The sequence below is a fragment of the Carassius carassius genome, chromosome 38 (genome assembly GCF_963082965.1).
Source record: "Carassius carassius chromosome 38, fCarCar2.1, whole genome shotgun sequence".
Lineage (NCBI taxonomy): Eukaryota > Metazoa > Chordata > Actinopteri > Cypriniformes > Cyprinidae > Carassius > Carassius carassius.
Window position 1 is genome coordinate 16,204,042 of NC_081792.1, and position 27,992 is coordinate 16,232,033.

Here is a 27,992-nt window from a genome sequence, read left to right on the forward strand (position 1 = left end):
AAATATCCAAGTACAAAGAATAATTACCAGGTGAGTTGTAATATAGAAAATACTGTGCATGCATTTATTTAATTTAAACTGTGTTATTTATGCATTTATACATGTTCAAGATTACAAATGCATAAATAAACAAGTATGATTTCATTGTGAACATTTTCCTTTAAGAAGAAAGGAAGAAAATTTTTGTTCTACAATCACAAAACTGATTGAAAAAATACATAACCATCCCTCCCTGTCTGCTAAAAATTAATATTTCAATTTAAAAATGAATTTAATTTGATCCCTATACCAAAAGTAATTTTAATGTGTTTCTATATATGTATATATATATATATGTCCCCTTTGAACACCTAGGCTGCATTAATTTGTTCAAAAATGAATTACAAATAATAATATTATGAAATGTAATTACAATTTAAGCTAAATTGTCAAAATGTGTAATAATATTTAAATATAAATGTAATCTAGTAAACATTTTGTCACGGTTTGCCTACTGTTCAGAGCGAGGAACGATGAAACAAGGTATATAAAATATGACTGTCTTCAATTATCCACAGGAGGAAACAGACAGGTCCATAATCCTGACACATTTACATTAATAAAGTAAATAATATAATATTAATAATGTAATAAAATTACATTTAAGTATTTAAATTAAAAATGTTGTTACTGTCACTTTCTCATCTTATTCATCTTTGATGAAAAAAATAATCATTTTGATTAAAACAATATCTATTTTTCTGACCCCCAAATTTTGAACAGTAGTAGTAATTCCTAAGCCCTTAAACTGTCTGTGTTACCACTCACTCAATGTTGAAACCATCCCCAGACTTCTATTTTAATTGATGCATCCAATTTAACATTTATAACGTTTATTCATATTATTATTATTATCACTTTTATTTATTCTGTTCGGTATTGCCATTTATTTTTGCAGCGGGTTCAGTGTTTTTGTTGCCTCACCAATGTAACACATCAGAAGTACATAGCTACTATAAAACACATCTCTACTGAACAAATGTTGCTTTGAGCTGACAATATGCAGATTATTGTAAAATCCATCATCTCCTCAGAGTTATAGCTGTGCCTCTTAAGAACTCTCAAGCTACATGGTTTCCCAGATCCCGAAGAGCCTGATGACGTTGTCTTCTCATTTCTCTGTACATGCGTATGAGCACAGTGACGTCTGCAGCCACTGAGTGTGTTTGGAACTGACCAGTGAGTAGAGAAGAGGAAGGTGGCAAAGGAACGGGATGTGAAGGGAAGAGTTCTGGGAAGGCAACGTGAAGGGACTTGACAAGAGGCTACATAAATCACTACTCACTTTTCCAAATCTTCCAGATAAAGTCTGAGGAGAATAAACGTAATATCAGCTTTGAAATGTTTTGCTAAAAGTTCATTTCGAAAATTCCATTCCCAGTTTGATCCAATCCAGTGATTTGAGTCTGCAGCAGGACTATTTGTTTGACCAATGACAGACAAGGGAGAGTTTAGGGAAAACGTTTCGATAATAATAATTGTTACTCTACAAAATACTTCCCAGAGTTCTTAGTCTGCTTTTGAACAGGCTCAACTCAATACAATATTTCTGAACAGACTGCATTCTGTTTCAGAAAACATTTTTCTTTTCCAAACCAAGTTGGACATAAGGCATTTTTTCAATTCTGTATTGCACCCATTCAGGATTTTCTGTGAGAAATTACTGTAGAATGGCAACTGGGACAAAAATGCACAAAAAACATATGGTGTATAACAACAACAGATATGAGAAAATGATAACAGACAGAGTGTCTGTCGCATGGGAGGTCTGTGCTGTTCATGTGCAGAAATGGTTAATCTCAGACAAAGTCTGTTCAAATACTGTACAGCCAAGAGTGCTTCTGTCTGCTTTAAACACACTGGCCAAAACTTCATGCAGTAGTTTTGCCATTACATTGAAGAAGATGTGAGACAGTGACGTTTTTGCAGACAATGTTTAGCAGGAATGTCTGTTTTGAATTGTGGACTGTGTGCAAGCTTGTGTTTGAGGTTTTGTAAGAGAGTAGGTGTCAAGATGAGTGTCTCAAAGTGATCTAAAACTTTATGCACAGCCTGAAGGATTGTCTTCCAGACTGTTGTAGGACACCACAAACCACTTTAAACATTACCAAAGATTATAAGAAAACCGCCCATAAAACTATGAATAGGCTTGTTTCTGTTCTCCTTTTTGCATTCTCCTCATCGTCAGTCTGATTCTGAAGACGTTGGTGGCAAATATGAGACTTTTACAACCTCGCACACAGAGATGAGCCAGCTGATGAACAGATTATATAGAGGTATAGCAATTGTTTTCAATGATACTATTTCTGTTTATTCCCCCAGACACCTGCATGTTCTGCATGTCATCTTCTACAACTCCTCCTCAAGTCCTAGAGCTTTCATGTAAGGGACACTGAGAAGAAAGGGATGAGCGAAACGAGGGGGCATGTGGAGAAATAGAAACAGAGACATTGCACAACTCACTGTTCTTGCTTTGCCATTAAGTAAGTGGGAGACTGTTGTTGTAAAAGCACATTCCCTAGATGTTAGTACTATCAGCCTGTACGATGGAGTGAATAGCTCAGACGTTTGACTGTTTGTGTGTGTGAGCTGAGTGGAGACAGAAATACCAGCACAGCTGGAAAGGGCCATCTCAAAGAGGCAGAAGATAGTTTATGTTACAGACAATACTCTGACATTACAGGTGGTGCACAGCAAAAATATGGTACTGCTATTTTTTCATATGTTGACAGTGTCAAGTGGAAATTATCACTCCGTTCCAAAACATACTAAACTGCCTATTCTGTGCTGCTGGTTGCTTGTGGCTATTCTTGTGTACCAGGTTGTGCAGGATGTGCAACTGAGCAAATCAGAGTTTTTCTTAACTCTTGCTATCCTAAAACTTTTCAGACCCGTTTTCAGAAACTAATGAAAATGGGTGAATGCAGCCCTGTGTGATTTTGCTTTTCATTCTGCACAACGCTGTGTTAGTATCCATAACATGGGAAAACTGAAGCTGCTTAATTTTCACAAGCAGCCACCAAACCTCAGTGTGATCTTACCAAGTTGTTGAGGATGGGCATGCCACCTTTTGCTGCCACTGTTTCATGAACGAGAGTGAGTAACAAAAGACTTCCTGTAAGCCCTGGTGCTCTGCGTGCACAAGTCTGTATCAGTAAACTCATATCTTCTGCTCTGTATCAGACTCACACTGAGGGTTCCCACATCCCATCATTGCACATATGTATAAAGTTGAGCTTTGTTCAACTTTGTTTGTCACTTACATAAACTGCTTGAAAACAGCTCATCAAGCATCACTGCATGCATCTTTCTCAGAGAAAGCAATCCCAGAATGCTTTGTGACAAAGCCTGTACTAAGATGTTTCTGAGATGTTTCTCTCATTATTACTATGAATATAGGCGAAAGTGCTGTGCACAATATTGCAGAATAAGTCTCGCCATATTACAACCATCATTGGCTCATTGGAAAAATATGCTTTTTTAAACTACCTATCCAGTTGAAATAGCAGTAAGACAACAACAGCTTTTATTCATGTTAACAAATTATGATTTTGGTGCAGATTATCACTTAAAAAAAGACTACATTTTTGTACAATTCCTTGAACAATACTATGTTAAGACTTCAAAATGTAATTTACTGTAATACATTTGATCACCTAACCTCCTCCACATGTATAGCTTTTTGACATACTGTAGTAGACTTGCTCAACTAGTACAGCATTGCACTTGTGATGCAGAGTACTGTAAAATGAGTCATGATAAAAACAGATCAAAGAGTTGTAGAAGCAAGCTCAAATGTTATGGTTGCTTCAGCAAATGTGATCTATATTTTTGTTAATGCATTTGGCTACGGTTAGTTTAGGTGTCTATTCAAACTCGATGGAGCATTCAATTTTTTGCATCACTCTCTGAACGTTTCATTTCCGAACTGCCAGCATACATACAACGACAAGAGTCACATTCATCATTTCACTTTGAAAGTGTGGCAAGAATGCAAATAGCAACAAAGTCATAATTTAGAAGAAAAGCCACCAAATGAACCTGGATTGGCTTAATTAGTTCAGTAATTTAATTCTTAAATGTATAGTTAAAAGTAGCTCAGTGTAGTTTTACTTAGTATTTGTTTCTGTTTGCTGTGCATTTGCTTACTTGAGTATCATGTCATGAGCAAAATGCGAACATCAGATTTTGCTGTAAACAACTGTCAACTGAGTCTCCTGTGTGGAACACTATTTGTGTGACATGCTATGTAGAACATGTCAAATCACGTATGAGTGATGACTATGAGCTTCTGTTTCAGTTACAATTCTACTTTAGAAGACAGCTGCTTACGAAGCTAGTAGGTGCAGCTCACTAGGTTTTGGAACAGAATTACTATGTTGAAATTCCCTGTGAGGCATCTGGCTACTCTTATCAGTTCCATTAGCTTTTTTCTTTTATTTTCATCCCCCTCACTCTCCTCCTTTCTCTCTCCATCTGTCTCTATTTTTCCTTCAAAGATTTTTGGAAAAAACTGTCTACTTGCCACACAGATGCATGCACAGAGAAGCATTAACACACTGTTATCGGGGCCTGAGAGACACACACACAAACACTAAGCGGTATTACCATAGCACTGGTTCTGTTTTATTTCTTATTATTTATGTACAATTATTATGAAATTAACAATCTTTACAGACAGTTTGTATGAGCAGATCTGTGAAGATTTTTTCTTGAATATGCCTCTATGAATCATTTGTGACTCTGTGGGTTGTTTGGAATTGATTGTGGGTTTGTATGTCAGGATGTCATGGAATAATGAGATGTGGTTAATTTTTTAGTATGTGATTTAAAGTTCAGGTAAGCATATGTTTGAAGGAATTATCAGAGACATTGTCACATACTGACAGATGCCTTTGACATATTCCAAGTGCTTGCCATCTCAGCGGTACCATAGTGCATATCACACACACATTCATACTGTACATATAAACTCTACTTGAAGCTCTTAAACACCTCATTCTCATCCTTCTTAACAAAGAACATGTCGAATGATATTCTACAGCCCCAAAAAGCCTTGAGAAAACTGAGTTAGAGATTTTTCCATTTCTCTGTGATTTTAGATGCAATAGAGAATGAGAGCAGGCTTGAATGTGAGCTACTCATTTCGGTTCTCCATAGGTATCTGAAATGCATGCAGATCTAGGGTACTGCTTTCCACAATGGGAAACTGTAAAACATGTAAATCCTCACCCTTATGTTGTTTCAAAACTGTATGCCTTTCTTATTTCTGTGGAAACAATTGGTTAGGGGGGAAATCACACATGCAAACTGCTGAATATTGACGTTTTCTTTAATTAATCCTCCTTTCTTCCATTCTGTCTTCAATTAATCTATAAATCTGAACCATTATCTCTCACATTTGCCACAGTGACTCTGCATATAATAATTGCATATAATCAATTTTAAATAATCTGGCTTTAAGTTGGACATGTAGTCTAGTGTGCAAAAGTGTGACTGTCTTTTCAGCGGTTTTGTTTGAGGTTTGTCTCCCACCCTGCTGAATGTAGTACATTTGTGTATGTGTGTCACTTCTTTTGATTAACTGCTTCTTGACATGAAATGTGGCTGCTTTCGGACATCACCCTTATGCACAGGAACACACGCATTGTGAACCATCTTTTACCAATTTTGCGTGCAAAAAAATTTGCTCTTACCACCAACATGCTGTTATTCCTTATCTTTTCTCCCACAATGAAGTCGATGAATTCTGCAGTTTCTCACTATAAACACACAAGTGTGATGAGATAATATTTTCGACCAAATGAAGCTGAACAATAGCTATTTTAGAAGACCAAATACGACCAACTCTAAACCATCACACAGTGACATAAAATAATTAACCAAAACCTAGCTAAGGGAAAAAGTATACAAATTGTGGCTTAGAAATGACTGTTAAGGCATTTCCTTGATTCTGATTGACATTTTCTCACTTAGTCGACGGTTTCAGAAAAGATCTGACCTCTTGAGTCAGCTCTGATATTCCTGTGGCCTTCCAAAAAAAAAAAAAAGTATTCAGCATATTCTCAATAAAACTGGTCTGTGGCTTCTTATCGCTTAGAAACTAGTGCTGTGCAAGTTATTAAGATGCCATGTTAACATGCCCCATACAGTGACAAGAAATACACCTGGAGTAGTGGGTTTAAAAAAAAAGTCTTCCTTTTTAGAAAGTCAGCATCTCCAAGAGCCCACAACAAAGTTTTTTTTAACTTTCTGCATTTCAGCTCTTTTAAAGTGGTTAACCAACATTCAAAATGACCCAGGCAGCCTGCCTTGAACCTGAGCCAGTGCTGTTGAGCACTCACTGCATCACCACCGTAATACACTCCTGTGGGCCGAGCGGTCGCAGTGATTTTGCCAAGTAAGACATGTTCCTCAATCAACATCTTTTGATGATCCTGGATCAACGTTATTGTCCAAAAATATAGACTAAGCCCAGTCCCTATCCCTAAACCTAACCCTACCCATAATTTATTCCTAAAATCAGTGGGAAATGATGGCTGATTAACAAGGCTAAAGAAGCACCTAACCCTGATTTGTAAGCCTAAAGCAGATATTTCCTGAAAAGTTATATCTTAATTCTGATTGGTTGACTGGAATGTTGTTCCAGGATCAACAAGGATGTTGATCCAGGAACATGTTGTACTTGTTGAAATCACGCTCAACTGGGCCGAGCCCTGGTGATTGAGAGAACTTTCACACAATGCAAGCAGAGAATGGGAAATGGCAGGAAGGAAGAATTAATAATGCATCCACATCAAGAACACATAGTGAGGAACCGTTTAGCATGCAAACACATCCGTTTGTGACTTTATTCCGGACTTTATTCATCAGACTGTGTTGGTTCATGATGCTTTCTCATTCTCTATAGCAGTTCCTGAATGTTTATTCACCATGACCCACTAAAATAGACTGTAATGGCTTTAACATGACTGGTTACCTGATATTTCCAAAAAGTTCTTGTCTTGAGACCACTTTTTGGTGTTGCAGATGGATTATCTGTTGTAGTGAGTGAAGACTTGATGATTCCTTCACAAACTGCAGAATTCAAGGCCTGTTTGGATGTCTGAGCCTTAATCTCATAGCATGTGACCACAGCCCCCAAACACTCACAGGGTTGCCAACTCTCACGCATCTGGCGTGACACTCACGCTTTCAGCATCAATCTCATGCTGAAGTGTCAGGCCAGTTGCGTGAGAGTTGGCAACCCTGTGAGTGTTTGAGGGCTGTGGTCACATGCTATGAGATTAAGGATTAAGAGTGGCTTCTAATTAAAACTCTTGATTACAAAACAAGATGAAGAAAAATATGTATAATAGCTCTAAGGAGGTTTTCAAGCCATGAAATACACTCCTCCACACTCATTGTGGGACATTTTGTTTATCTAAAGACATTCTCAAGAGTGACTTCCATTAAATGAGTGCATAATAATGCATGCTGCATGACATGCTTGAGAAAAAAAGACATTCCAGATTTACACTAATTTATATTTTGAAGTTAAATAGCTCAGTAGATGTTTTTAAACTTTATAAGGCAATGTGCCCTCAAATAAGATGGTCCCCTTCCTAAAGTATAAATTCAGCTAAATATTTTCCAGTGTAAACACCTATTTTGTACTCTGTTTTTGAATGGAGCTACAGGAGGGATGCATTAGGGAGACAAAATATCTGCACTTAAGCATATTATTTATGTTTGAAGTTTCTGTATCTGAACTGAAGTTCAAAATGAGGTGCTGGTGCGCTGAGCTTTGTGTGCGGTATGCTGGCTATCTGGTGAGGCCTAGGCTATCAAGGAGAAGATAGCATCTGAAAATGTTTTGGTTTTGATTTTCTTTGTTCCTCCTTATCCCCTCTCTGAATATTGAGATTGAAATACGTAACATCTGTATTTCATTAATGCTGGAAAGCATAAATCATTCAGCAACACATTATGGAGTACATTTTTGTTTACTCAACCATAATAGACTGTGCGGCAAAATTGACCTGTTTTTAAAAAATGGCTTTTGATGGCAAACTTGAATCATGATCCTACAAGAATTGCCTTAAATAAAAACTTTCCATAATATATATATTACTAAAATCTATCAAATTTAAAGTTTTAACTCCTCTACTAACTGCAAGACTGTCACTGACTCCTTAAACCAAAATATCCTCTTTAATTAAGCTCTAAGGCATCAATAATTATTAGACATCCCATATACAGTCGAATTTACCAAAAAACTAAATTCCAAACATGTTTTTTTGCATAACCTGAGGAATAAAAGAGTGAATTCATTTCATACGTGGTGCACATAATTAACAAAAACATATGTTTTTAAACTCTGATTAAAAATTTCCCAAAGCCACTATACATTCAGCAGAGTTTTTAAATGTCCATGTGTTTTTACTGTAACGTGTCTAGATTGCATGTTGACAGTATATCAGCTCTCTTTATACTTGAAGAGAAAAGGCTGATGTCATAATCATGTGTACGTAGTAATGGATAAGCCTATGCGGACTCACAATAACTGTGGCATCATTCAAAGAGCTGTATATTATGACAATAGCTCTTAAAGATATCCATATGGTCTCATCTGGTACCCCTGCTAATGGTATATTAAGTAATATTTTTGAATGTTGCCTTTTTATATTGATTTCAGAACAGGTTTGTTGATTTCTCTTCAGCATATTGATAATTCAAGCAGTTGGTCCAAGGCCAACATTACGCACTGTTTTGGGAGATTGTAAACTAAGCACTTATCTTTTTCCTTCTCTTCTGTAAAGGTTACAGTCGGGTTGGCTTTCCGTGGGGTTACAGAAATGTGCTCAGCCAGACGCTTTTGATTGTTGTGTTTGAAAAATATGAAAAATAAGAAACAGTGTGTTTAAAAGAGGTTAAATTGGTTACATTCCCCTAAAAGCAGTAATTCCTATTTTATTTATGATGCACTTTGCCTTTCTCTGTAACTATCACTCAGCTCACTCTTTATGAGGCACTAAGCCATGCTTTGACCAAACTGCTAATAAGCTTCTAGCAGCATCATTTCACTGAAATTGCATGAATGGTAGTTATCATAGTACATTATATTTAAAAACTCTTGGAAAACAGCTCTCATAAAAACTGTATTGCTGTCTTGGCAATTAAATTTTGCCTGTGGCCTATTTTTAGTATTCAGACATCAAGACACTTCAGGAATGTCTCAAAGACTACATGCTTTAATTTAGTATATTTATTGAGACAAACCACAAAGATAAACTTTTCAAATCATTGGGATGATATTTATATATACTTAAAATGTTGGGGGATGAGAAAGAAATAAAATAGTTGTAAACATCTAAAGCTGGTTCCTTGAGAGCGGAGTTGCACATCTGGAATCCCTCAAGATTGAAATTGCACTTTATGACCTGCTGAAAAGCAGTCGCTAGAGTACCGAAGCAGTGCTGCCAAAAAGAAATGAATGAAAATAGCTTCATAGGTAAAGTTCAGAACTTGGTTTTGGATGAAGAGTTGAATTTGAAAGTTTGCAGAGTTAGATGTAATCTCCCATTAGACTTCATTTGGCAGGATGGGAGGGTGATAGCCCTCGGTCCCAATAGGAATTCACATCCACCCATTTCTTAGCTACACCAATCTCTTCTATAAACATCAATGATGATGATGATTCTGAATGATAAATATTGAGCGTTTGTTTTTTTGTTTTTTTGGAGAATGCATAAGCCAAAAGAAAAGATGCAAATATATTTAGTATATATGAAGTACTAAATATTAAGTCAGATTTATTATACTCACACACACACACACTACCATTTTTAAAAGCTTGGGGTCAGTAAGATTTAAGGTTTTTGAAAGAAGTCTCTTATACTCTTAAGACTGCATTTATTTGATTTAAAATACATTAATAATGTTAAATATTATTACAATTTAAATTAACTGTTTTCCATTTTTATATACTTTAACATGTAATTTATTCCTCATATGACAAAGCTGAATTTTCACCAGCAATTATAACATTTTTCAGAGTCACACGATCTTTCAGAAATCACCATACAATATGCTGATTTGGTGCTCAAGAAATGTTTCTTATTATCAGTGTTGAAACTATTGTGCTGCTTAATGTTTTTGGGGAAAACATTTATTTCAGGATTCTTGTATGAATAGAAAGTTTAAAAAGTATATATTTGAAAATGATTTCATATTTTAATTTCATTACATAGATTGTTTTTGAATTTCCCTTTCTCATTATTTCCAGAAATTCCCTGCAGGAATATATGGGAAGGAAAGTTACATTATAGAACATTTCAGGCTATTTTCTTCGTAACTGGGATTGTTTTGCTGTGGCTTTCAAATAAATTCTCAATTTAGACAAAGAATAACAAAATTATGGTGTATGCAATTTAGGGACAAAAACCAAGCATTTTACGTGATGCAGATGTGGTGATTCAGAGATCAAAGTATGACATTTAAAATCATTATTGTCTCTTTCACAGCATGCATAACAGCAAGGCCAGAATTGCTCTGACCATGTGCAGCTAGTTACATACTGACTTAACAACAAAATATGCAGGATCTAGGGTAAGTGCTTTGACTTAACTAAAGACTACACTGCTCTGATCTTCCACCGAATGCATTTCATTTGCTTTGGAATAAGACGATGCCCCCCCTGTGTGCATCAGAATAGGATAAGTGTATGTAAACGCTACATTCTTATTAATGGATTTGGCTTTTTCGGCTACACTCATTACTAACAGGTGTATATAATCAAGTATACAACCAAACAATCCCACTAAACAAACATTTTAGTTGAATGGGGCCTTTTGTGTGGTATACTGGGTCTGATTTTGAAGACCTCGTCTGGCCTGCTCAAAGAAGAAAACTGAACCCAACTCTACACCTTCAGGGTGAACTGAAATGCTGAATGCAAGCCAGATCACTCAACATCGTTGCCTGACCTCAGTTAATTGGAGTGAATTACATGCATCTATGATCCAACATCTAGTGGAAAGACTTATAGAAAAAAGGGAGGTCCAAATACTTAGGTTTGGATGCTATGCTTCATAGCTGGCATCTTTTCATTTCTCTTTTCCGTGTCATGTTACTGGAATTGAAGTGGTGAGGAGCAAACAAGCAAAACTGTTTTTGGTGACCATGAGATCCTACAACTTCCTCTTTGCAGCCTTGATAGCAGTGTGTAATAAAACAGAATATTTCCTTTTTCATGTTTTTATCAGTTGCAGTTGCTTCCGTTGAGTTCAACGCTCCTCTCATTTTCTGTCCCCTCCTTCTAACAGAGATAAGTAGGTCATTATGCTAGTTGGGATTTCTTATGCAACATTTCACTTCTCTAAAGATACAAAATAACATTTTTCTGTAACTTCAGAAAGAGCAAAACATGATTGCATGTGATATGCACAAAGGCTGATGTGCAGCCAAATCAAGTTAAACGTCCCTGTGAGATTAAATGTATTGTTTCAGCTCAAATGTACATCACTTCATCTGTACTTTCCTTTTGAGTGCTGAGCTTGTACAGATGGATAGTTGCAGGAAACTACAGGCCCAGATGGGAATTTGGAATAGCATTTGGTGTGCAAAACTACAAAGGGGGAACACCAGTGTACCCTTGTAAAAGAGTTCAAATGAAGCTAAAAATAAATTTGTTTGTATTTGATTATATGATGTCTCCTTCGCCTGGTCATTGATAATTACCTGTCCTAAACAATTTCTTCAGGCCAGATGCAGAGTCTAATAATGAATAGGTACATGGCCACGTGAATGCAACATGTCTACACTGTGCTCGTTGTTGGGCAATGACTGTAACTACAAATTAGGAGGGAAAAATCCATTTGTCTTGAAATGATAGCATTCTTGCTATATTGGGATGTAGCAGTCTTACATTTTACAATACATACTAATTCCAAGTTGATTTGACAAAGTCAAAGCAAATTTAACCGTTGAGTGTATCGAAGAAAAGTTTTTTGTTCCTGAATGCATCAGTGCCATTGAACAAATTATTTGAATGAATGATTCAATGACTCACTCATTTGTTTCTTTCCTCAACAAATCAGTGTGTTTCATCAAATCGGTTGAATTAATAATTTAATGACTCACATAATGCCATGTACTGGCGTAACGATGTAACCTGCAAAAAAAAATTCACTGAAAATTCCCATCACTTATACACATTCTGGAGCACACAAAGACAAGCAGAGTTATACTAACATTGAAAGGTCTCAGTGCTGTGGAAATGTTACACAAAGTTTCTTTTTCCACTGTTTTGCAATTATACCTGAGAAGTACTTATGTTTAAATGCTATTGGAACTGTTCAGTCTGATGAAATAATAATGATCCTTTAGGCAGGAAAAGAAGAGGACAAAATTGGAAGGAGGTTGTTGAAAATGTGAAAAACAGATACTGAAGTACTTTTGCCTCAGAATACTTTTTTTTTCTTGGGTAAAACAATAGACAATATTGTAGATGATGCAACAGCATTGTTAGGAACTTCCCTCTTAAACTCTGGCCAATGCTGACTCTCACAGCTCGTGGACCTTTGACATAGGAACTTCACGCATCATTCTTTCTGAAATTCAGTATTTACTTTTATTAGTATTTAGTATCACTTTGTGATTGTGACATTCTGTAAAGGCATGTTTTAATCTGTAGGCTCTCATTGTTTCCCGGTGACACTCTAAAGGGTATATGATTGATTTTAGTTTATTATACTAACAGTAATTTTGGGGAACAACATCCTCCCTCTTTTGCTTCTTTTAATCAGAACATTCCTTTTATACCTGACAAGGCTTACAGTATAGAAACGGGCTATTTAGTGTTTCATGTAATATTTTTGGCATCAAAGGATTAGCTATTTAATAAAATGCTGTGCTTCCCTTGCCATTTCCTGAGGAGTGAGTGTTTCAGGGTATACAAATATAGGAATTTTAGCCTGCTGTCATATGATATTTCCTGTACTTCTCTAGCCATCCAGTTCACAACAGAAACATACACAAAAGACAATCTTTGGCCAGTATGTCACTGCTTCTGGGAAACAGAGAAAAGATCCATGGTGATTTTCTGCCTAAGATGTCTTGTCTGAAATATTTTTGTTGAGATTAGTTTTACAAGGAGCTACTGATATGAAAATGCTATTTCGACCCTGGAGCACAAAACCAGTCTTAAGTCGCTTGGGTATATTTGTAGCAATAGCCCAAAATACATTGTATGGGTCAAAATTATTGATATTTCTTTTATGCCAAAAATCATTAGGATGTTAAGTAAAGATAATGCTCCATGAAGATATTTTGTAAATTTCCTACTGTAAATATATCAAAACTTAATTTTTAATTAGTAATATGCATTATTATGAACTTCATTTGGACAAATTTAAAGGCGATTTACTCAATATTTTATTTTTATTTTTTTGCACCCTCAGATTACAGATCAAATAGTTGTATCTGTGCTAAATATTGTACTATCATAACAAACCATACATCAATGGAAAGCTTATCTATCAGCTTTCAGATAGAAAAGCTGACCCTTATGACTGGTTTTTGTGACCCTTATTACTGGCATTGGACTACTGGTTTTGTGGTCCAATGTCACATATTGGAAATGTCTGACATTTCAGAGTTTTTGGAAATTCCAACTTTTGACATTTTCCATTTATTTAATGCTCTTGGAATATAAGACTTGTTGTTATTCAAAAATAGGATAAGCTTGAACATAATAGTAATGGTTTCTGTTGTGGTTGCAAATTAATTTGATATTTGGAGGTATTTGACTAATGAGGCTCTACTGGATTGTAATTAGAAATCATCCCTCCAGTTTGTCAAACTTTCCGTTTATGATTGTTGGATCATCTGACATGCAACAAAAGCTTCTGATGTTTTGGACTGAAAAACTGTCAATCATAATGATTAGAAGCACTGCCACTGCACAACTTCACAAAAGATGAGTTATCTGCTCATGTTTCAGACAGCCAAGTTACAATTTATGCTATTGGCAAAGAATGAAGAGTGAAGGCTCATGATCATTATCACTGATGTCTTGAAGTTCAACCAGGTTATCCATTTGACAGTATTCTTAAAATATGCTTGTGGAAATTTGCAGTTTTTGTAATTAATCCAGAGGATTTCTCTCAGCATGTCTCTCTCACTTTTTCAGAATCTCAGGCTCCCCCCTCCCTTTTCGTCTTTGCCCATGTTCACACAGGAGCATAGAGGTAATTTGGGCCGCCGTTTTTCTCCAGTGGGGGCCCCTGTGCGCACCGCTGCGATCCTGTCAGACACTGAGGAGCTGAAGTCACAGTGAGTCTCAGGTCTCCAAGCTCCTGCCAGCAGGACTCTAGCATGGCCATTCTCATCCCTGTGACAACCAGAGAATGGAGTTTGTGACCCAGAATTCTAAGCTATATATGCTATTACAAAAGGCCAGGCCACTGCATCTGGAAAGGGCAAGCATATTTCCCCATGGTTCCTCTTGCTACAGACACATGGCTTTGATGTAAAGATGTAGAGTTTGGAGATAGATTTTTCCTGTGTGTAAGAAAAAGGGAGGCATAATCTGATTGACATTTTTTAATGCTGTCAGGACAGCTTTATGGCTCAAATAGTGCTCGTTTTCAAAGAAGTATTAATGCATTTTTAATAAAATTATAAGTTCCAGTTTTCTGCTTTTGGCTTCAAAAATGGGTCCCATTTACCTTCAATTGTAAATGGCTCACTGTAACCTGGAAATAAGGTACAAGTCGGATTTTTTTTTTTTTTTTGGCAATCGATATTATGCCACAAATTTTGTCGATTAAGATGAACTTGTATCAAACCTGGAATATTTCCGGTAAACTTTATTTTACAGTGTCCTTGTTAAAATTTACATGTATTTGTCATAGTAATAACAGTAAATTATACATAATTAGATGCAGCTAACCCTAAACCGAACCCTAGACCTATATTAAGCACATGTTGTTAATTAATATTATTCAGTAGGCTATACTTCAAAAACACTTTAAAATAAAGACCAACCATATTTCTCTAAGAAGTGGTTTGTTTGTTTGTTTTTTTCTTTGCACGAATGCAAAAATGATAAGATGTGAACATGCCAGAAGGAAATGAAGACTGTACTGAAAGAACATTACATTCAGTACGTTATTACATCACCTAATGCAGACTAGTCATGTGTAATCATAATCACTATATTATTACAGTATGTTACCTCTTATCACTGAATTGAATTGAATTGAATCACTGACTCTCTGCATTTGTCGTCCTTCATGATGATACTAAATGTTTGGTGAAACACGAGGTGTATAGCTAAAGAAAATAGTTCTCCAGACATGACAAGTGATAATGCTGTCGGTCCTTATTCATTTGCTCCCCTCCCTTCTCCCTCTTTTTGTCCAGCTGCTTCATATCAGCGTGCAGGCTTAAGCAGTTTGGGCATTGAGTTATCTTTTTCAATTTCTCTCACAGCTGAGAGGGATTAGGTCACCATGTTGTCCTTATGTTTGACACGAGAAGATATGTGAGGAGATGGGTCAGGCAGCAGTAATGCAATGTCATGAAGGCTCAGATCAACAATAAAACCACTTTTCTTAAACCATCTGTTTACACATTTCATATTAATCAAAGTTTGTCTAACTCCATCTGGATGCCCAATCCCACACGTTTTTCCAAGTATTCGCCATGGTCAGTGTCACAGCAGTAAAAGCACATGTAAAATGCTCTCTCAGTGGGAGTGATTCAGTGCAGCCATTCTTGGTCAAAAGCACAACTAAACAACTTTTAGGAAGAGCAGAGAAGTTTTAGGATCACAGATTGTTTTGAAGTGGCATGGAAAATGTCTTTCTAACCCGTAACATGTTTCATCAGTCTATCTCTCCTGTTTAATCTATGTTTGTGAATCTTGATGGATCCCTGTTTTGCTTAATCTGTAGCGTTCCCATTCCATGGAGCAGTATAACATTTGTAACATTTGATCTTGGAAAGTGTCCATGTTCAGTTTAGAAAGTCAGCACACCTCTGACCTGGCTATGCATTTGATATTTAAAGGGGACATATCATGAAAATCAGACTTTTTACCCATGTTCAAGTGCTATAATCATGTCCCTTTTAACATAAACCTGTGTGCATTTGGCAGTTTAAGCCCAATAAGACATGAAAGAGAACTTAGTTTAATACTCACATGCTGTGTGACAGACGCTTTCTGTGTGTGTGCTTTGGAAGTTCAAAAAGATATGGCTTTAAAACGCATAATTTCTGTGTGATATACATGATAATCAAAACCGAAACAGTTGTTTTTTTGCAGAGTATTTGAGGTACAAGCTGTTAAGTCACAGCCCCATTCTGGAAAATGTGGCAGCGGGGAGCAGAAGCTCATTTGCATTTAAAGATAGGCCTACTGGCAAGAAAACAGCATGTGCTTCCACTCAAAATAGTCATTTTCAAACTTATATAATAAATGATGGGGTATTTTGAGCTGAAACTTCACTAAAACTTGAGCTGAAACAGTGGTGTAGGGACATTCAGGGACTCATCTTGACCTTCTTTGAACATTCAAGCTTTCTAGTTCTTATCAGCTCATCAGAGCCAAGAGGAAGGGAAGTTTACACTGACTAGAAGTCACTCTTATTACACATTTGCAAATCACTACAGTCAGCCTTTCTCTCTCTCATTCATGCTTTTTTATTCAGGAGCCTTACAGCTGATGCATAAATCCATATCCACTCCAGGAATTAATCTTACAGTGTAGATATAAACTCCAACACTTTTCATCTAAACCTAATGGAAAACTGTTTGTAGCCTTTTGTCCATATCTATAACCCATATCAGCATGATGTATTGGTATTCTGCCACACTGCTGCTTAATAACTGGTATCACTATTGGCCACTGAAAAAAATTTATCAGTCATATAAATGCACATTGCTGAGACAGATGTTAGGACAGACACAAATGCTTAAAAATAGACTAAGAAGAGGGAAACTGTACAAGGGGTTTCTTAGAGAACATATGTTTCCTAGAGACTTTATATGTAATATATAAAGCATATCATGTAATATTCTATTCAAGATTATGCTCCTTGCTCTTTAAAAGAAGAACTGTACTTATGTACTGACTCAGAGCTGTTTGTATTAATGTAAACATCAATTTGACTGAGAACTCTTATGAGAGAGAGGCAAAGGAAATAACTGAATGTACAGTTTAACTACACAATCTGAAGAAGGAACAAGAACATAATGCACGTGTGATTGGTCATTCTGAGTAATATGTTCAGTGATTTTAAAATTGAGTTTAGTCTGTGCGCTACATTAGCGACACATATGGCAGGAGTGGCTTTCTGAGAGAGGGGTGTCTCTTAAGAGTACGCCCAATCTCGACTAAGTAATCAGCAAACTGGAGACCACCACAGCTGCATCGACCCCCTTTCTGGTATCATGCATGCAAACCAAGAGCTCCGATCGAGCTCTTGTTAGCGACATGGAAGTCACTTCTATTAAGTAGAGAAGAAACGCTTTGGATGTGGCAACCGTGCGGCAGAAATCCCGGCTGAGCGCTGCTTTAAGGGATAGCGGAATACTGAATTCGAGCTTGCTTGCATTCATTCATTCATCTTTTTTTTTCTTCGTGGACAATCATGTTTTTTTTCTTCAGGGGAGTAAGTTTTTTAGTATTGCTCTTTGATTTTATGAATGCACTAGCTTCAGCAGGGAGACCGCTAGGATCTGAGAAAGGTATGGGCTCTTATGGTGATCTTTTACTCTCTCATTCAACTCTGTGCAAGAATGAATGACTTTTCCTTGCTTGCAACACGCGCTCTATGAAGACTCTTCGAGTAAGCTAACTCACTTGACACCTGATTAATTTCGTGGAGTCTTGGAGATGGAGATTTTTTTTTAATGTAGTGTAGGCTGACATTATGAATTGTTAAAGAAACTTAAGTTGTGTTCCTAGGTTATTCATCAACCCTGTTACCATTATCCTATATTTTTCTATTTTAAGTAATATTTCTTTTCTTCAAAAAGTATTTTTTTTCCTTCAAAAACTCTTCAAGGACAGGTTTAAGTGTTCTCTTTTTCATCATGTTTTATGTTTTTAAGTAGGGAACGATCTTACGGTGTCAACCCTGTTACCATAGTCATTGATAACTAAAGAAAAGCAGATTTTTAAAGAATTGTCGACATCGTTGTCTTTGTATTAAGTGTAGTTTCACTATATTGTAATGTCAAATTAAAATGTAAACTGTCAAGCCTGTTACATGTTACAAAGACGCGCAGTCCAATATTCGATCAATTAGAGGACAATTTGTCTGAAAAATAGTTACAAAAATATTGATAAAATAGTATTGTTACTGAATTTTACTATTCAATCTCTGTTTTCGTTCACAGTGAAACTGCAGCAGTTTGGCACATATGAGATTGTAACTCCGGCTAGAGTGAATGAAGCCGGTGACACACTGCCAACGGGCGTGCACTTCAAGAGGAGAAAGCGGAGTGCCGAGCCAGTTACCGGCAACATCTCCCATCACTGGACCTCTCCGCACGTCTATTATCAAATATCTGCCTTTGGGCAGGACTATTCCCTTAATCTTACACTTGAGTCGGGATTTATTGCGCCAGTTTACACTGTCACGATACTCGGAGCATCAAGTGAAGGTGATAATTCAGAAGAAGGGGAGGAGGACACGGAGTATCAGCACTGTTTTTATAAAGGACATGTGAACGCTGGGCAGGAGCACACTGCAGTCATCAGCCTCTGCTCCGGTTTGGTGAGTTTAATACATGTTTATTGTTAACAATACTTACCTTAATCATAATTTATGCGAAACAGGTCGCAGTAAGCTTTCGGAAACTTTGCAAATGTTGCACTTCAGACACTAGTAGCTACACATAAAAAGAAGTTTAGCGCGAGTTAGTAGTCGGATACATGCGCACCAATTTTGAGGCAGATCACTTAGAAAGTATATTCGTTCTCAACATATAAAGTCAACGATCATACACAATTACGCTCTGTAAATGATCTAGCTGACGCACACTCATCAGTAGCATAAGCAGCACCTGTGTGCTGACGTCAATGTCAGTCCATATATGGGACTCAGATACGATATGGGACTCGGATGTCTGTTGATGTGAACGCGAGTTCGCGCCATGGAACGCCGTTACTCACATACAGTGTTTTCACTCATCAGAATTAGTCATGGAAATTAGTGGGAACTTTTTTTTCGAATCGTTTGTTCTAAGAACCTGTTCCAACCCGTATTTGGCGCTTTTTTAGTTGTCACGTGGTCCTTGACATCCAGGTAATGGCAAGTCTAAAATATTAAAAAGCGTTTCCCCCCATACAATTTCTTGTTTCCCAATACAGTTTGTTGCATGCATGATTCAGTTAAGAACCTATAACTTACACTTAACATTAAACACTACAAAAATCAATTTAAGTATATCTTTCATCTGTAAGTGTTTTAGCTTGCTTAATTAAAACTGAAACACAACAGGGAAAAGTCGATTTCACACTATCAGGAGCCCCCCCAACATCTGCTATAATGATGCTTTCAATTTATGTGTCGATTGAATGTCAATGGAGGACACAAACTCATAAACATATTAGTTAGGTCTGCATATGAGTTTCTGGCTAGATTTCATAAAATAATATTGTCACAAGGCATTAGAAGTCCATTATTTTAAAATGTGCTATCATGACAGTGGTAGGCTTCCATTGAATGTATTGATGCGTGTAATATTGGTTTAAAATATTCATGTCATTTAACAAAACCTCAAAGAGAAAATTTAATGTTTACCCTTTATTCCATTTAAACCTACATATTGAAGAAACTAGTCATATTATGACATAACATGATTCATTTGTTGCTTCCTTTATGGTTTGAACCTACAGTATGAAGTTTGGATTACCTGCCTAGATAATACTGTGCCACCCCAAATAGCATAGATGGTGTGTAACCTGGAGATTATATGGTCATATGGCATTTTAACATTACATTTTCTGCACATGTATTCTTATTCAGAATCTCAGGCAAATTTTGTTAAAATAGTCAGGCTAGTTTGTGATGGCCAGTTTGTATCCCTTCATACTCAGGTGTATGCAAATAATTTGTCTAAAATCTGTTTTCTGTAATATAACAGCCAGCCTCAAACCTGTTCAATATGTTTCTTCTTGAAGATAAGGAGAGGATTTACCAAAGTGCTTCTCGCTGGCTTTTGGGAAATTAACATTTCAAATCATTATGCTTCATAAATGTAGCTGAATGTTCGGATAGTTATCAGTAACATTCTGCATTCATTACCCCCCAGAAGCCAGTGCACTTATATGCATGCAATATAGGTTTACTTTATCACTCCATCGCCCATTTAGGATTTGTACCTAAGTAAAAAGTTGTATGGACAACTTACAGCCACCCACACCATGTGTCTATAGACTTCACTGGCCATGGACCAATTTAAACATTGTTGTTATTTGTTTTAGCTTGGCACTTTCAGGTCACCAGAAGGGGAGTTTTTTGTAGAGCCCCTTCATAGCTACAATGGTCAACATTATGAAGAAGAACACATCAAACCTCATGTTGTTTACAGAAAAGATGCCTCAGAAAAGACTGTAGTTGATTCGACTACATGTGAAACTTCAGGTAAGTAGCAAGACACCTAACTCTTATCTTTGGAATGGGAAAGATTAAGATTGGATTTGATTTTAAACATTAAAGTAAACCAATAACTGTAATATTCACAACAACAGAACTCCATCATTTGATATTGTACTGGATCTTTCATCAATGCAGTGAATTCACTGCCTCCCAGTGCATTGTACTCAATCTATTCAAGATTAAAAGTGTAAAATTGCCATATTGTTTTTGTATAGTTATGCAAATGGTATATGTTATTGTATATCTAAGTTGACCAGTTGTAATTCTGTAAATCTAAATATGATTATGAATATATGCACAGAAAGCGCCTCTAGGCACGGAAACTGACATGCTATCATAGACGAATGCATCCTTCACTTTTCTATTTTTAAATGTCATTGAGTAGAAGTCAGTGGAACAGGAAAAATCATTTTGGAAGTTCTTGGTATCATTCCAATCTTAGTTTGCTGCCACAAAATCCTGTTGACTCTTGCACTTCCTGTGGCCTGAAAATTAGAAAACTCAAGAGGCCCAATACCATGAAAGCCACGTGGTCAGTAGCACTGTAGTAAAGTAAAGCCAGTTTAAAATGTTTGTAAATTCATTGTTAAAAAACAATGCACGTGACTTGTATACAGTAAATAGCACTCAACAACAGCTTTGTTTTTTGAAATACCCAATTGGAATTGTGTTATGTTAAGGAAACGTTTGGCCCCCAAAATTGCTGGGAGAAGAACTTTTTTTAGATGGCAAGAGTTTTATTGAAAGCTCCATTGTGGCTTTCTTCTTGTCTAGTGGAATAGGATTTTTATTCCCAGCACACGCTTCTTGCAATGTGATTTTTGTGTAAAATCAATTACCCATTGTTTGACGTTGAGTATAAGCACTGGGTTTTGTTGCATTTTTGTGCTATTTTAAGCTTACGGAAATTAAGACTATCCAGCTATTACATTTATGTAGTAATCATAATGAAGCTCTATAAACATCTACTGTATTGTGACCTAAGATTTCACTGTCCATAGATGAGAAATTAATTACGGAAATTAAGACTATCCAGCTATTACATTTATGTAGTAATCATAATGAAGCTCTATAAACATCTACTTTATTGTGACCTAAGATTTCACTGTCCATAGATGAGTAGTCATTATACAACTTTTACTATTTTGGCAGGTTGCCAGGCTTACAATAAAACTTTCATTTCGTGCCATACATTAGCATTCAAAAGTTTAGGTTTAATGTTTGAGAGTAAGTCTCTTATGCTCATCAAGCCTGCAATTATTTGTTAAAAATGGCTCACCTGTCTACAATCCATATTATCATCTAATATAGATCATGATGAACAAGGAGGCTTGGATGCATTATCACTTCTTTATATTTCTTAACATGTATTGTTTTCTTCCTTCAATGCAGGACATAAAGAGCCACACCACAGACACAGGAACAGAGGACTGAAGAGAAAGTCACCCTCAAGCTTGTTGTCCAACCTGGAGACTCTTAATTCCAGACTCTTCTCTGCAGCCTTCCCCTCAGAAAACAAGCACAACTCCACTAATGAAAGCAGTGACTCCAAGCCACACCGGAGATCAAAGCGTTTCCTCTCCTACCCCCGTTTTGTTGAAGTCATGGTTGTGGCAGACAGTAAGATGGTGGAACATCATGGAAGCAACCTCCAGCACTACATTCTTACACTGATGTCCATTGTAAGTTCTGCCCAGTTAACGATAGTCTCCTGGGTTGTGTCTGTTGCTTTAGGTCTCATGGGGAGACACTTGCACTTACTAGCTCTTATGGGACAGATCATTGGCATGAGGTTAATGTGTCTGACAGACTTGATGAATGTGAATATAAAACAAATAAAATCAGGTATGTTGCATGGACTACATGCTTTAGATGCTTTTTTGGTTGGAACACACAGGGAGGTTAGATGACCTATATTTTGATCTTGGCAAAGACTGCATTCTCAGCAGGATCTGGCAGCACAAGCTAGTTCTCAATGGCCAAGAAACATTTTTTTTCAACAGCTGAAGTTAATGTCACATGTTAAACGAGGTCTGTGTGTATTGAAATTCAGAAATCAAAAAAATCAAGTCAGCGAATGTAAAAAAAAAAAAAAAAACACCCTACTAAGTACTTTCACATTTTGAGTGAGAAATATGTTTTCAGTGGTGTCTCTTTAGTTACATCAAGATGAATGCAAATGAAGACACAACATTTCTTCTTATAAAGCAAGGGTCTCAAACTGATATTACAGGATCCTACAAGTTACGTGATGTTCTCAAATGGTTATATACACATATATGAAGTCTCTTATGCTCAGCAAGTCTGCATATTTGATCAATGTTGCAGGCTACCACCTCTGTCAACCTTGTTAAATTTTCAGTTCTACTGGCGGACAAATATGGACATTGATTCTGGTTAGAGAATCAGGCATGGTCGATGTGAATCCTTTCAAGCTTTTCTTTAATAGTACTTTTCAGGTAATCAGTGATATCCCTTACAACATAATCTGAAGATGTGATAGATCAAATGGCAGTATTTAACATAGGTTATTGCGTTGTGGTCTGTGAAACAGATAAAGAATACAGTATAAATACAACATCTGTATATATTCACTGCAAATTAACTCACAAAATATCAATAACTGGTTAAATCACTCATCACAAACGAATACTCAACTATCAGATAATATATGTATATTATATAAGAAAGTAAACTCCAATACACGGCATAACGCAGCATGAAATACAACAACACTTGTGAGTTCAATGTGATCAGACTAACGCGGCTTATGGAATTAGCGCCTATCCGCGGTCACATCGCGATCGTCATTACACATCTCAAAAACATTCCACAGATCGCCAGACATTCACAATTAGTGTTAATTAAATATTTACATGATTACTCACATTTGTTTGCATAAACGCACAACACTGAACAATAATGGAGAGCGCACGTCTGGAGCTGGCTATTGCATCAGTCTATTGGAAGTAGCAACTACAATATCAGTCCGTCAGAAACCGTTCCGGTGGTCTTTCTGACATTGCCGCCCCCAATTACCGGCAGGCTAATTGTAGCCCTTAAGAAAGGCCATCCAAAGTGTCTTTATCCTCATCCCTCTTTGGAGGAAGTGGAATCAGTTTCACAACAGGCCGCAGATACATTTTGTCCTTGACTTTGACTTTAGCTGTCCGAATCCTCTTGTCTGCTCCTGCATAGGTCTCTGTCACGGTACCCACAGGCCATAGTGCTCGTGGGAGTTGATGGTCAATTAGGAGCACCACCTGTCCTACTGCCAACCCTTTGCCATCCGATGTCCATTTCTGTCTGCCCTGTAGTTCTGGTAGGTAGCTGCGTATGAAAGCAGTCCAGAACTGATCAGCCAATACCTGGCTATGTCGCCACCTGCGTTTGCCCAAGAGCTCATTGGAGTCATAAAGGACTTGTGGTAAGGAGGCATCACGGCGTCCCATGAGTAACATGTTCGGGGTCACAGGGTCCGGGTCTGCAATGTCAGATGAAACATAGCCAAGTGCCTTGGAATTGAGTATGCCCTCTACTTCCACTAGTAATGTTTGCAGCACAGATTCAGGCACGGATTGTTCCCGTAAAATGACTCGCAAAGCAGTCTTAACTGACTTCACCTCTCGCTCCCATGTACCGCCAAAGTGAGGGGCGCTCGGTGGGATATAGCGAAACTGGATCTGCTGTTTAGCCAGTTGTGTCTGAAGTTCAGGTGTCATTTGACTAAAGGATTCTCTTAACTCATGACTGCCTCCAGTGAAGTTGGTGCCGTTGTCACATAATATCTCAAAGGGCTTCCCTCTGCGGGCTATAAAGCGTCGTAAAGACAGGAGAAAGGCGTCTGTGTCTAGGTGTTCAAGGAGATCAAGATGTAAACATCTGGTCGTCAAGCACTTATATAAGATCCCCCATCTCTTTTCTTGACGTCGACCTATCTTCACCTGAAAGGGCACGAAGCAGTCTACGCCAGTGGAGAAGAATGGTGGCTTGAACAGACGTAGCCTGCAGGGTGGAAGGTCAGCCATCTTTGGGTTCTGTGGCTTGGAGTGCCAAAATTGGCAATCCTGACAGAAATGTTGGTGTCTGCGCACAGCTTCACGGCCTCTAAGCACCCAGTATCGACGGCATAGCTCCGCTAGTACTCGTTCTGCACCAGGATGATTGAGCTGTTGATCTATGTCTTGGATGAGCAACTTTGTGACCTGATGTTGAGGGTCTAGAACAATAGGGTGAATGACATCAGGAGGCAGGGTTTCAATACGACGAAGTCGTCCTCCCACTCTGATAAGACCAGTATCTTTGTCATATTCTGGGGCGAGAGACCTCAATCGGCTGTCTGTCGAGATGAATTGTCCAGCTTTCAAAGCCCGCAATTCTTCTGGAAATGAATCAAGCTGTGCCTGTGCTAAGAGGAGCTTCTCTGCCTGTATATACCTTGGGGCTTCAGAAGAGTTGTCAGAGTTGGCCGCCCCATCACAGGACTCCACAGTTGCTTGAAGTAGCTCCTTCCAGGTTCTGAATTGACTGAAGTCTAAAGGCACTGGACTGGGAACAACTGTGATTGCTCCAACAAAGGATGCTCTTTTCATCTCACTCAGGTCTGGTTCAGGCTCTGAACTGGGTAATGCTGGCCACTTATTCTGTGGTTGAGTCAGGAAGGAAGGACCGGATCTCCACTGGTGAGGGCAAGCTAGTTCCGCTAAGGTAAGACCCCTGGTGATGTGGTCAGCAGGATTTCTAGCAGAGTCAACATACCACCATCTGGAAACATCTGTCAAAGTCTGGATCTCGGCTACTCTGGACCCCACAAAGACTTTGTATCGACAAGATTCTGATTTTAACCAATGCAGCACCGTGGTTGAATCAGTCCAGTATGTGACTTGGTGTATGGGAATGGTATGTTCAGTCTGTATAACTTTGGCCATCTGAGCTCCAGAGAGCGCCGCGCACAACTCCAGACGGGGCATAGATAGACATTTCCGAGGGGCCACTCTAGATCGGGCTAGGACAAAGGTGACATAAACTTCATCACTCTCGTCGGTGACCTGAAGGTAGGCGACAGATCCATATACCCTCTCCGAGGCGTCGCAAAAGACATGTAACTCTCTGACAGTGGACGGAGTGTCAGACTTGCCAGGAGCATAAGGTCGAGGGAATTGTAGTTTGGTGATACTGGAAAGCTCTGCAATCCATGTGGACCATTTCTCACGCAGATGTAAGGGTTCAATAGGGTCATCCCAGCTTAGGTTGTGTTTCCAGAGATCCTGGATCAGAGTCTTTGCCCTCGTGGTGAAGGGTAGGATGAACCCCAAGGGGTCATATTGGCTTGCCGAAGTCTTATACAGGTTCCTCATAGTGGGCTGAGCAGGCTCTGCTACACGGTTTCTATACCCAAGGGTGTCATCGAGGCAATTCCATTGTAAGCCGAGTGTAAGTTCTTGCAGGTCAGTGCTACTCTGAGACAACCAGCACTCACTACTAGCTGATCTGGCTTCCGATGGGAGGTGCCTTAGAATGGATGGCACATTGGATGCCCATTGTCGGATTTCAAAGCCTCCCTGTAGCAAGGACTGACGCAAACCATCTATTATGACTTTGGACTCATCTTGGTACTGTGAAGGCAGTTATCAACATAGAATGAGGTCTCCACAATGTCAACTAGTCCAGCCATGGTATGTCTGTATTCTTGGGCATGATACTGAAGAGCATAAGTGGTGCAACACGGGCTGCAGGTCGTACCAAAGGGAAGTACCTGCCACTCGTAAATGTCTGGGTGAGCTTCCTGGTTCATGTTCCTCCAGATGAATCGCAGGACCGATTTGTCACCAGGTAATAAGCGTACTTGGTGGAACATGCCTTTTATGTCCCCGCTCACTGCAACTGCATGTTGCCGGAACCTCAATATCACGCCCAACAGAGATGGCCCAAGTGTTGGCCCTGGAAGGAGTTGTTCATTCAAGCTCTGACCATGGTACTGGAAGGAACAGTTGTAGACTATTCGATCCTTTCCGTTGTGGTGCACTATGTGGTGAGGAATGAACCACGACTCTGTGGACTTGTCTACCTCATCTGGTGCTATCTTAGCAATGTAGCCTGCTGATTCAAGCTTTTGAATCTCAGAACAGTAAACTTGTGCTTGCTCAGGATTCTTGGCCAGTTTTCTCTCAATGTTTCTTAAGCTGGGGAGCACAGACTCCATACCTCCATTAAGCAAAGTGATAGGAGAGCGCCTCAGCAGTGGAGTAGCATACCGCAGGACACCATCCACGTTCACTCTGACAGTGGCAGTCTGCAAAAGGTTATAGCACTGTTGGTCTTGTTTCGATCTTGTTATCACCTTTTCATTGTATGGAACAGTGTCAACTTGCCACAAGCGCTCAACATGCTGATACAGCTCGTCACGTGTTGGGGATGTCATAATATGCAAACATTGTTGCAGACCTTTAGGGGGCTGAATTGGACACATTGGGCCTTGCAGTACCCAACCAAGCTTGGTACATATGGCAATGGGGCTGCTCTCTGCTCCTCTTCGCACTGGCTGAACTGGCATCAGGAGGTGTGGCATATCAGACCCTATGAGGAGTAAGGGTTTGACGTTGTCAACTGGCTGTAAGGGTAGACCTCTCAAGTGGCGATATGCTTTCTGGAGTGCTGCCACAGGGTAAGTATGTTCAGCAAGGCTTAAACCAGAGGCAGTAAAGGCGTTTCGAATGACATACCTCTCTGTAGGTTTGGTGATAGAAGACACCTCAAAAGTTACTGTGGAACCATCAAGTTTGGTATGGCTCTGGTGAATTGTCTGCAAGGGAAGAACTTCTGGAGCTCCATTTAGCCTGAGCTGTCGAACCACTTGGGGAAGGACGATAGTTCTTTCAGAGCCGTCATCTAAGACAGCATGAGCTTCCATTGTTTGGCCACCATTGTGCAAGAGAACTCTGACAACTTTTAGCATGACTTTCTGTGAGCGGTTGGGTCTATCTAGATAGATATGTGTCGATGGTAGGCTCACCATAAGCACTGCTCTGGAGGTGTCATTAATCGAGTCATGCAGCACGGTAAGGTGAAGCTCTTTGCAGACTTTACACGGTCGCTTGAGGTTACAGGAGTCGGCTGAATGATTCCGACCACACTTCCAACAACGTTTGCCCTCTGCGATCCAGGTGATGATCTGTGCAGTGGTCAGCCTTTTGAATTTATCATAGGAGTTAAGATAGTGATCTTGGTTGTCGCAATGAGGACAATAGGGCTTTGGCTTGGAGATGACCTTTACTTGTGCCGTTGCAGAAGGCTTGA

At 38.5% G+C, this 27,992-nt stretch overlaps 2 protein-coding genes across 2 annotated transcripts in view; one reads left to right on the plus strand and one right to left on the minus strand.

Annotated features, from left to right (window-relative positions):
- Window positions 1–17,453: 17,453 nt before the first annotated feature.
- Window positions 17,454–27,992, plus strand: part of LOC132119438 (A disintegrin and metalloproteinase with thrombospondin motifs 9-like) — a 39,773-nt gene continuing 29,234 nt past the window's right edge. Inside the window, exons 1-4 of the mRNA XM_059529390.1 lie at window positions 17,454–17,775; window positions 18,430–18,809; window positions 20,522–20,681; window positions 22,089–22,378. Coding sequence (XP_059385373.1) covers window positions 17,679–17,775; window positions 18,430–18,809; window positions 20,522–20,681; window positions 22,089–22,378 — 927 coding nt within the window. The 5' untranslated portion in view covers window positions 17,454–17,678. The remainder of the gene's footprint in view (window positions 17,776–18,429; window positions 18,810–20,521; window positions 20,682–22,088; window positions 22,379–27,992) is intronic.
- LOC132119437 (uncharacterized) lies at window positions 23,018–26,277 on the minus strand. Its single transcript, XM_059529389.1, has 2 exons — window positions 23,581–26,277; window positions 23,018–23,239 (listed from the first exon to the last, which is right to left on the minus strand). Exon 1 carries the CDS (start codon window positions 26,051–26,053, stop codon window positions 23,756–23,758), a length of 2,298 nt encoding a protein of 765 aa, XP_059385372.1. The 5' UTR covers window positions 26,054–26,277; the 3' UTR covers window positions 23,018–23,239; window positions 23,581–23,755.